Consider the following 11353-nt stretch of genomic DNA (forward strand, 5'->3'; position numbering starts at 1 on the left):
CCCAATCAGATCAGATATTTTGCCAATAAATTGGGCAAAGGATCAGAATTGGGATACATGTGTAAATGGATAAAAGTGTCTGCTAAGTGGCATGTGTGATTTTATTTCTGACGTGTTACTGACTTCTTCCAGGCAGGGCTCTGGAGGAGCAGCTGTCGGAGCTCACTAGGCTCATATTAAGGCTCCCTGAGGTGGACTCCATACTGCAGAGGGCCGGGATGCAGCCTGGAGCCGGCAGCAAGCTAGTGCCCAGGTCTGCTCTGGAGATGTTCATCAAGGTACTACACACACACACACACACACACACACACACAGTGTAACAGGGTAGCTTGTCATCTCACACACGCATGTGCACAAAGATATTTGCAGCATGCACGATACATACAGGTAACTGCCAAAATAAAGGAAACACTTGAGTAAATGAGGGATACAAAGTATATTGAAAGCAGGTGCTTCCACACAGGTGTGGTCCCGGAGTTATTTAAGCAATTCATCCCATCATGCTTAGGGGTCATGTATGAAAAATGACCAGTTGCCCATTATTTTTGGCTACCATGTCTAGAAGAAGAGCACTCAGTGACTTTGAAAGAGGGGTCTCAAATGAGCAAAGGGGGTTTAAAGGGTGTGTGTGTCTCACTCACCAGATCTCAATCCAATTGAACACTTATGGGAGATTCTGAAGCGGTGCCTGAGATAGCGTTTTCCAAAATTGAATTTTCTCCTGGAAGAATGTCGCATCCTTGCAATAGAATTCCAGACACTCGTAGAATCTATGCCAAGAAGTATTGAAGCTGTTCTGGCTTGTGGTGGCCCCATGCCCTATTAAGACACTTTATGTTGGTGTTTCCTTTATTTTGGCATTAACATGTATATATCAACAGCATACGCTGAAAGGCAAGTCTGCATTTCCATACAAATACAGCTTAAATACATTGTCGCTTTATATTTTTCTCTCTCAGGCTGTGGGGCGTGTGTACAGTGGGCTGCAGGTGTTGTCTGAGCGTTCTGCCATGGCCACCCGTGCTCTGGACTACACAGGGGACATCATGAAGTATATCAAACACTACCTGGTCAATAAGAGTCCTCAGGAGGGGCTGCTGCTGGCCTACTGGGCTGTGGGTGGGTGTATGCATCACAGAGGTCTGCCCCTATCACCTTAGGCTGTTGTGTAACTCTCTAAGGACTGGATAGGTGTAAGGTGGAGCTATAGCCATATTGCTTATACCTATCCAATCATTTCAGATCTCTACAAGTACATAGAAAAGATATTGGCTAGAGGTCAATTTGGTATTGGGTGAGAAGGAATCGGCGTGTTTACGAGGATCAGGATTAGCAATTCTGCCCAGCGACTTGCTTCGAGCCTATCGCCTCAAACACGTTGAATGTGTGTGTGTGTGTGTGTGTGTATGTGTGTGTGTGTGTGTGTGTGTGTGTGTGTGTGTTCTCAGGGTGCGTTGTGAAGCACTGGAGTCCCCTGCTGGCCACCTCCAAGGCCCAGCAGCTGCTGTTCAACATAGTCAACGGGCTGCTCCTCCCTAACTCTCTGTCTGGGCTGGACAAGGCCTTGAGGGACAGCCTGTCCCTCTACCTGCAGGTGGGCCGCATGCACACACACCCGCCAACACACACACTCCCTCTACCTAAAGAGGATGTTACTGACTACTCCACTTTGGATACTTCTGAAAGTACTAGCAGGGTTGAAGGGGAGGAAAGAAAAATCCAGATGTATTTTCCGTGAGCCTTAATAATACTATACTAACTGACCTCTCTCTCTGTGTGTCTGTCTCTCCTTTCCTCCCCTCCAGGGTCTGTCTATAGCAACCAGTATGTCTCAGTCTCAGGGCGCCTACCTGAAGAAGCAGCTCCGGGATGTCATCTCCAAGTACCTTGACCATTTCCTGCCTGCCACGCCATCGGTTGGGGCCATAGCCAATCACCCGGTGCTGCTGGCGGCATGCGAGGCCACGCCCACCCCACGTGGGGCAGCACTGAGAAGGAGCATCCTGCAGGTGATCAGGTAGGATTCTGACGTTCTGGGTAGAGATTGCTCTTAGGCACAGATCCAGGATGAGTTAACCCTGCCCAAATAATTAGGTAAGGGAATGCGAAGTCAAACTGACCTTGGAGCAGTGTCTCAGGACAACTTCATCCTAATCCACCTTGACAGCCTCCTAAGAACATCTACTAAATGGCCAGACATTACTGGCTCAGTGTCATACCTCGTCTGTGTCTGTCTCTCTAGTGAGAACTTCCTGCATTTCAAAGGCAACGCCCCTCCTTCCCGCCTGGTCACAGTTCTGGCCTTCCTATTGGAGCTGCTGAGACGGAACAATGACAGTGACCCCGCCCTGCTCACCATGCCCCTCCCCTCTCTGCTCCACTGCCTGAAGCTGGTCAACGAGCCTCACGGTGAGAGTCCACACACAGAAAGACACGTACACACAGTAATCATATTTGTGAACAATATGCCGAACAAGCTTGCTGCTATGGGTGTTTTTTCTAGGTTTTTCGTGTGTGCAATGTGCGTGTGGTAACTAGTCTAAAAGCAGCTGTGCGTTCACAGTGAGGAGGACCAGTACAGAGGCCCTGCAGCTGGTGGTGGAGAGATGTTCAGCCGCCGCAGGGGATGCACCATGCGACCAGATCGTCACTGTTCTACAGTGAGTGACACCAACTGCCTTTACTCTTCCTTCTCTCTGCATTCAGCACTTGGGTCGTGTCTATTAATGTACACCGTAGCAAAATTTTTTTTTCAAATGTCGGACAAGTTCATGTAATGCTTCCCTGTTTCACTCAGTTCAGAACATTTCCTTCCGTTTCGTGTCTACTGAACACGACACTGTCCTAGGGCAGCCGTGCTTTTTGAACCATCACGGTTAGACATGTACATGTCTGCGATGCTTTGTGTGTGTATAAAGCATGTACATTATCTCTGTCTTACTGTGTCTGTGTGTTCAGGTCCTTTGTGGAGGAGAACGAGGGGTTGTATGACAAACAGGTGTACAGTGTTCTGGAGACGATAGCTGTTCTGGACAGTCGTGTGGTCCAGGTCCTGATCCCTGTTTTGTCGCTGAGTCTGAGGAACACAGAACACAAGAGAGGACTGGGCAAGAACACCACACTGAGGTAGAGTTCTAAACCTTACTGTATCCCAGTCTCTAGTCTAACCTAACCTAGACATAATCCTATTTTTAAGTACTGTTGCCTTTTTTGGATGCCTTTATATCTGTTTCCCCTCAGAGAATCTTGTCACCAGACCTGATATAAGACTACGTTTACACGCACCACAAGGAATCATTATCGCACGGTATAAATTGCGTGTTGACCTATGTGGGGGGAAACATCTGAATTATAGGGAATGGGACTTTCGTCCTATGTTGATTCTATTGAAATGCTTTACAGTAGTCGTAAAACCATGAAGTCAGTGTGTGACATGCCAGATATCAAACCACACCACTAATTTAAAAAAACACAACCCCCAACACACAAATAATTTTGTCAATTTTAGAATAAGGCTGTAATGTAACAATGTCGAAAAGGGGAAGGGGTCTGAATACTTTCCGTGTGTGTGTATACCGTTCAAAAGTTTGGGGTCACTTAGAAATGTCCTTGTTTTTGAAAGAAAAGCATTTTTTTTGTCCATTTTAAAATAACATCATATTGATCAGAAATACAATATTAATGTTGTAAATAACTATTGTAGCTGGAAACAGCTGATTATTTTATGGAATATCTACATAGGCATACAGAGGCCCATTATCAGCATACATCACTCCTGTGTAATCCCAAGTTTATCAATTTAAAAGGCTAATTGATCATTAGAAAACCCTTTTGCAATTATGTTAGCACAACTGAAAACTGTTGTCCTGATTTTAAAGAAGCAATAAAACTTGCCTTCTTTAGACTAGTTGAGTATCTGGAGCATCAGCATTTGTGGGTTCGATTACAGGCTCAAAATGGCCAGAAACAAAGAACTTTCTTCTGTTCTTGTTCTGAGAAATGAAGGCTATTCCATTTGAGAAATTGCCAAGAAACTGAAGATCTCGTACAACGCTGTGTACTACTCTCTTCACAGAACAGCGCAAACTGGCTCTAACCAGAATAGAAAGATGAGTGAGAGGCCCCGGTGCACAACTGAGCAAGAGGACAAGTACATTAGAAAGTGTAGTTTGAGAAAGACACCTCAAGTCCACAACTGGCAGCTTCATTAAATAGTACCAGCAAAACACCAGTCTTAACGTCAACAGTGAAGAGGCAACTCCTGGATGCTGGCTTTTTAGGTAGAGTTGCAAAGAAAAGCCACTTGTGAGGACTTGTGAGGCGTCTGTTTCTCAAACAAGACACTCAAATGTACTTGTCCTCTTGCTCAGTTGTGCACTGGGGCCTCCCACTCAGGTGTACTCATATTTTTCTTTCTTTTTTTATCTACAAAAATGTCTAAACCTGTTTTTGTTTAGTCATTACGGGCTATTGTGTGTACATTGATGAGAGAAAAAAAAAACGATTTAATCCATTTTAGAATAAGGCTGTAACGTAATTTTCTTGGGGAAAAGTCAAGGGGTCTGAATACTTCCCGAATTCACTGTATATATACAGTGCTCAGTGACAGTCAACTCTGTATGAAATATACTGGATCTTGTGCTGTGACATCTTTGTGAGTCATTTTGTGACTCCACTCTCACTCTGCATGTGTGACAGGAATGCTTACAGGAATTTGCTGACCCTGCTGGGGGACGGTGGTCAGGCGGAGATCATCAGCCTGGAGCAGGATTGACCCTTGACCCCCAGGACCAGGTCTCCATGCTGTTGACCTCAACACCACTGGGCTTCATGTATAGAAATTGTCCTGTTGGTGATACAGATCATAATTTATGGTCAAGTTTCCATCTTCATATTGAAATATTTTTCAAAAAGGTGTTACGAAATAAAGTGACGAAATAGGATTATGTAGAAGTGCATGTGTTGTATTTCAGTTTCCTAATTTCACAGGCATGGAATGAGTGTGTGATGCATATAAATGTATAATATTTTGTTCTAACTATTTCTATGGTGTGATAGTAACTACTGATAGTAGACATAGGATCTCTGTGTGCTCATGCACTCTTTTGTTGGCCCAACTTTATAGGCAGAACCACCTCCTTTCCTGACACTGTATCCCTCGTCAAGATACAGCCAGAGTCCGAAAGATTACTTCTGCTCTTTCCATTCCCTTTTTCCTTTGCAATCTTCATGCAATCAGGCTTAATTTCATCAGTCAGAATTTCACGCCTGGTCGAACTTGTCAAACAAAAATGCACTCCCCAACATAAAACATATTTTCACATGACCCTCCCCTTGTACTGTAGTTTATATGTTGTTGCATAGCCTCCCCTCATATAATTCACTAAAAATAATGTTTACAACCACAAATCAAATGACTATAGCAACCATGTGTTTATAAATGTGGATATGTGCTGGAGGAAACACCGTCAAGCTGGCGATCGAAATCATCTTGTAGGCGCCCGGTCCGCCAACAAGGAGTCGCTAGAGCGCGATGGGAGAAGGAAATCTCGACTGGTCAAACCCTCCCCTAACCCGGACGACTCTGGGCCAATTGTGCGTCGCCTCTGAGTCTCCCGGTCACGGTCGGCTGTGACACATCCTGTCAAACCCGGGTCTGTAGTGATACCTCAAGCCCTGCGAAGCAGTGCATTGGACCATGAGCATAGTTTGCTTTTTAAACACCACAATCAAATAGACTGTCAATCTCGTCAAACAGAAAATAGGTCTACATCCCTCCTTAACTTGTAGGTCTACCCAGTATTGAAAGCTTGGCTTGAAAGTCTCGGAATGTGATTAAGTTTTTCCATTCATCAAATGGACACTGCACATTTTGGACGAAAGTGCGCAGGTAGCCTACAGGAGACTTTTGAAGTAATCAGATTAAAACATTGTGACTGGTTGTGTGTTTATGCAACATATAAAAGGTAATTAATACATTTTAAAAGTAAAATGGGTAATATTGAAGCGTTAAGATTCTAGACGAGCAAAGAAGAGCTGCTCAGATCGGAGAGGAGGCAGGGCATGTGTTGAGCTTTCCTGAATAACTGGGCCTGCTGAGAGTCCCATTATTATAAGACCATATGCGAGAATGATGATCCGCAACAAGACAGCACATCTCAGTATCAGAAGTAGAAATACAGCCAGACTGACCTGCTACTGTACCTTTCAACATTTATAAGCTGTCGAGAGTAGACTCACAACTTATCCAAATCACAGGGCTTTTGCACCATTATTCAAATTACATTTTCACTGCAGCCTAGTGTAGAATTTTGTACCTACTTGAAAACAGCAATGCAATTATTCATTGCATTGTGGTGTTGTAGGCTACACGGATAATTGTATTGTCCTTGAACAAGATCAATTGGGGAGCTTTTTGAGCTGCGTGTCTCATCTTTCATGCTTAGTGATGCACCTGGCTTATCCACTATTCCTCTTTATGTGGTTTATATTGAATATTGGTGCAGCTTTGAATGATATGTGTGCCATGATTGCTAGTTAGCCTATTGAGTACCACAGTATGAGTCATAAACCCCAGAAATGGTTCCAATAGTTTTTTTTCACCATTCATTTTTCCATCTGGGATTTTAGAACTACTTCATATAGGGTCTTTGTTTCGTGTAGGCTTACCCTGGCGTGACGTTTTGATAACCACGCAAATCTCTCTCAGACAAGGTCACTTTTATCAATAATTAGATTGATGCGAATATATTGATAAAACTCCTTGTCCGAGAGAGCATTACACAGCTCTCAAAACCTCACAATTAATTGCATTTCATTGTAAACTTCACGATGTGAAAAATAAATGGCGGAATATACATTTTCATTTTTTATGGGTATTATATGCTTCCCACAGTTGTGTCAAGTTGGCTACGGGACCATTGTTCATACCCAGCAGCATTACAGTTCTTGACACAAACCACTGCACCTGGCACCTAATCTGTTCAAAGGCACTTAAATCTTTTGTCTTGCCCATTCAACATCTGAATCGCACACAATCCGTGTCTCAAGGCTTAAAAATCCTTAACCTGTCTCCTCCCCTTCATCTACACTGATTGAAGTGGATTTAACAAGTGACATCAATAAGGGATCATAGCTTTCACATGGTCAGTCTGTCATGGAAAGAGCAGGTATCCTTAATGTATACCTGTGGTATAGTTAAGCAATAAGGCCTAAGGGGGTGGTATATGGCCAATATACCACTGCTAAGGGCTGTTCTTACGCACGACAACGCAGTGTGCCCGGATACAGCCCTTAGCCATGATATATTGGCCATATACCACAAACCCCGAGGTGCCTTACTGCTATTATAAACCGCTTTCCAAGTAATTAGAGCAATACAAATACATGTTTTGTCATACTCGTGGTATAAGGTCTGATATACCATGGCTGTCAGTCAAACAGAATTCAGGGCTCGAACCACCCACTTCATAATAATAGTTAGTGTGTGGAAAAGCGTACTGCATAAGGGAAGTACCAAAACACCTCGAAATAGGGGATGTGCACGCAAACAGATGAAACAATTAGCTAAGGATAGAATAAATGATAGTAAATCTTGCAAAAGGAAGAATGTAAACCAGGGAAAAAGCACACTACCCTCCCCTGTGCCCAATAGGAAAAAAACCCAACCCTCGCAAAAGCAAATACTTATTTTTAGACAACACTCCCCTATTTCATACTAAGACAATACAGCGGATTAACTTGCTCGAGTCAACTTATGGGCTTTATTGATACAGTACTGTACCTCTTTATTGTGAAAACAAGACATGTTTTTTCCTCACACTTCCTCTCTGCTGGAGTTTGGTGGAATTACAGAATTATTTTTTGCTCATAGTAAAACAAGACGTCTTGAAAATGGCATAAGACAGTGGCAACACATAGCTTAGGTTCTCCTACATACAGTATGTTGAGTATATGCACTGTATGATAACAGTGGTCAGACATTCATTGAACTGTTAAACAGTCTTAAATCCTGAGCTTGAATAGAAAACACACGCTCAAGAAAGAGTAAGATGGGTCCACAGTTCACACATAACAGGTTTCAGTTGAAATGACCTTGGATGGATCCATTGGCTTTGTATGGAGTAGATGGGTCATGGTAAGTAGTAAGTAAGTACAGCTAGTTAGAGTGCCAATAGCCCTAGAGTGCATTAGTAAAAGAGGGAGCCATTTCACTCCGTAGAGTGCTCTGCTCCCCTTGAGTGCTCCAGCATTGCGATCTCCTGTTCTGCACCATTGACTAGAGCAGCCCCTTTATTCAACCAGTCATCTGAGCAGGGTTGGGGTCAATTCTATGTCAATTCAGGATATATTATTCCAATCGAATATCTATTATTCTCAATGCTTTTCAATGAGCAAAACTGTAATCAGAACTTCTGTTTTACTTCCTGAATTGAAATGGAATTGACCCAAACCCTGCAGCTGATGGAAGATCAGTCCATCACAGGGTAGCTGAATAGGGAACCTCCTCGAGGTCCCCCCCTTTCATTCAGGGCCAAGTTTTTGTTCAGTTTGTGGGTAGTGTCAAGGCCTCAGGATGGGCAGTGACGCCTACACTTGGAGTGGTTAGGTTGGGATCCTGAATCTGGGGAAGACGTGGGTAATCTTATCTGGGTGGCAATAGTGTGTGAATGCATTTAGAGGAAGAGCGGGGGTGTTGTAAAGGAGTTATTTTGTGTTACATAAATGTATGTCCATATGAGCTGTTTGCATGATGTATCTATGTAGACATTTACTGTAGTCTCTATTAGTGTGTTAGACTATCCTGTGATGGGGCACTTGTAGAGTCTGTAGGTTGGGGCAGGTGAAGTATGGGGCAGGCAGGAAACACGTTGCTATTCCATTGGAGGCGAACGGTAGAGTTGGTCCATAGAACACTTCCTCCTTCCCCTCCGTGCTCACGTCCAACACCTGGACAACAGGACGTGAAATAAAAAATGTCATATACATGAAATAAGAGATTTTAGTAAGGTAACATTTGCTATGAATACCCTCTTTCCTCATAATGCATTACAAGAGCATTCAAAACACCTTAAAAAAAACGATGCATAAATGATTTATGTACAACATAGTTTATTAAAAAATATTTCAGGTTACTTAAATCTGTCAAGGTCACTCACCTGAATACACGCTAGGGGCTCATTGGTCCAAATAGAATATCCACCGACAACATAGATTCGGTCATCATGGACTGCCACTCCAGATTCATTCTGACCTGCGGACGATAGAGAGGAGAGAGCAAAAACAATGATTCACTGTGCCAAAGAGAGGCCATATGACTCAATGTCATCTGAGACACAGGGTGCGTTGGGAAAGTTCAGAACATAACTTCCGACTTCACCTTGAACTTATTTGACAACTTCACGGGGAATCAAGTCGGGAGGGGTGGAGAGTCACAAGGGAAAAAGGAGGACAGTGATCTTATCTAGTACGTGTCTGTCTGTCTGTCTGTCTGTCTGCCTGCCTGCCTGTCTGCCTGCGTGTGTGTGTGCACGTCCATGCGTATGCATGAGCGTGTGTATGTGCAGCCCACCCACCCGTGAGTAGGCTGAAGGTGCAGCGGGTCCACTGGTCCATGTCTATGTCATAGGAGTCGATGTGGCGGACCAGGATGCGGTCGTTGTTGTAGTCCAGGTCATTTCCTCCCAGCACATACAGCTGCCTTCTCACCACGGCCATGACATGGTACACTCGCCTCTGTAGCATGGGACTGCGGGCCAGCCACTGGTTCTGTCAGAGAGAGGGGGGGAGAGAGAGAGGGGGGGGGGGGGGGGGGTGGAGGAGAGAGGGGTAGGGGCAGAGAGTGAGAGAAAGAGAAGGTTGGGAGGAAAAAGGATGGTGGGAAGATGTTTAATATTTTAGCGTATCCCTGCTTGGGTAATTGATGCATGTTCAGTGCTGGATAAATAATGTGACACCATGGCTATGATTTTTCCTAATGATTTCTCCACATTCCTAATAATATACTTCACCCTCTCCATTTTACACGGATGTATCCGACTGTGCACATTTGACTAAGGGTGTCTTTGGTTGTTTTGTATGTGTGTGTGGGGGGGAAAAGGGGGGTGAGCGTACGTGACCATGTTTGTGTGTGTACGTGAGAAATTGTGTGTGTGGGCGCGCAATTGCGTATGTGGGCGTGTGTCCGGGTGTGTGTGCGTATGTCTGGTAGGAGCTGACGGGTGGCCATCTGTTGAGGGTAGTGTGGGTGGGGGGGTTGGTGTTACTGGCAGGTGAATGTAGCTCTACGGTGAATACAAATGAGACTTTCTCGGTCTCCTGCTCGCTCGCTCGCTCGCTCTCTCTCTCTTGCTCTCCCTTCCTTCCTCACTCTTGCTCTCCTTCTCTCCCTATTGCTCTCCCCCTTGCGCGCGGGCTCTCTGTCTCATGCGCACACAAACACACATCCTCCTGTTGCAGTAAACAAGCTTATTACTCAGCTATCACAAACTGTTCTGAAACCATGGTTTTAAATGTTTTGATGGCATTTGTCTTACTTTTCGCTTATTTCTCTGTACTACCTGTTCTTCAGTTACCTGTTCTGGGTCGTACACCATCAGTCTATTCTGGTACTGAGCTGTGTTTGTGACTCCACCTGTAACAGAGAAGAGCATTACACACAGGTGGCATGCGTGTGTGTGTATTCAGTCTGTTACGCTCTATTCTCCATCTGGGTGTTTGTGTACCTGAGACCCAGAGCAAGTCGTCAGCCACACAGCCGGCGTGGCAGGACAGTGAGCGGTCAAAGGACTGGACGAAGGTCCACTTGTTCCTCTTTGGACAGTAGCGTTCCACGGTGGGCAGCACCTGTCTCAGCTCATTCCTCCCCCCCACCGCGTACAGGTACTGGCCCAGAGCCCCCAGGACAAAGTGTTCCCTGCACGCCTTCATGGAGGCTATCTCCGTCCAGCGGTTCCCCCGGGGGTCGTACCGACAGGCGGTCCTCACCGCACACGTCCTCCCCGTGGAATGCTCCACCTCGCCGCCCGCCACGAACAGGAAGTGACCCATGACGGCCACGCAGTGGTGGCTGCGCCCGGCGGGCATGGGTGCCAGCTCGCTCCAGTTGGAGCACCCGGCCACGCGCACGTTCTCCTGGGCGGCCGGGTTGAAGTAGCGCAGCTCCCGTACGCGGCTCACCTCGCGCTTGCGCCCGCCGGCGATGTAGAGGGTGAGAGACTGGAAGCGGGGCTTGGTGTGGGCGGTCTGGCGGAGGGGTTGGGCGTATGTGGCACGGTGGTACTCTAGAGCCTCGTCCACTAGGGCGGCGGCGGTGGCACTGGACTGGACCAGCGGGTGGCACTGTGCCACGTGG

General features: G+C 45.6%; 2 protein-coding genes across 4 annotated transcripts in view; one reads left to right on the plus strand and one right to left on the minus strand.

Annotated features, from left to right (window-relative positions):
- Positions 1 to 5326, plus strand: part of mms22l (MMS22-like, DNA repair protein) — a 28502-nt gene extending 23176 nt beyond the window's left edge. For all 3 annotated transcript variants that reach the window (XM_014168882.3, XM_014168892.3, XM_014168873.3), the window contains 8 exons: positions 133 to 278; positions 960 to 1119; positions 1449 to 1594; positions 1806 to 2017; positions 2243 to 2409; positions 2564 to 2660; positions 2959 to 3126; positions 4699 to 5326. In XM_014168882.3, the coding sequence (XP_014024357.2) occupies positions 133 to 278; positions 960 to 1119; positions 1449 to 1594; positions 1806 to 2017; positions 2243 to 2409; positions 2564 to 2660; positions 2959 to 3126; positions 4699 to 4774 (1172 nt within the window). In that variant the 3' untranslated portion in view covers positions 4775 to 5326. The remainder of the gene's footprint in view (positions 1 to 132; positions 279 to 959; positions 1120 to 1448; positions 1595 to 1805; positions 2018 to 2242; positions 2410 to 2563; positions 2661 to 2958; positions 3127 to 4698) is intronic.
- Positions 5327 to 7748: 2422 nt separating this feature from the next.
- Positions 7749 to 11353, minus strand: part of LOC106584066 (kelch-like protein 32) — a 35499-nt gene continuing 31894 nt past the window's right edge. The window contains exons 7-11 of the mRNA XM_014168905.3: positions 10725 to 11353; positions 10575 to 10633; positions 9576 to 9768; positions 9159 to 9253; positions 7749 to 8949 (exon numbers count right to left, since the gene is read on the minus strand). The exon at positions 10725 to 11353 is cut by the window's right edge and continues 98 nt beyond it. Of these exons, the coding sequence (XP_014024380.1) occupies positions 8794 to 8949; positions 9159 to 9253; positions 9576 to 9768; positions 10575 to 10633; positions 10725 to 11353 (1132 nt within the window). The 3' untranslated portion in view covers positions 7749 to 8793. The remainder of the gene's footprint in view (positions 8950 to 9158; positions 9254 to 9575; positions 9769 to 10574; positions 10634 to 10724) is intronic.

Source organism: Salmo salar, chromosome 02, assembly GCF_965601325.2.
Source record: "Salmo salar chromosome 02, fSalSal1, whole genome shotgun sequence".
In the NCBI taxonomy this organism is placed as follows: Eukaryota; Metazoa; Chordata; class Actinopteri; order Salmoniformes; family Salmonidae; genus Salmo; species Salmo salar.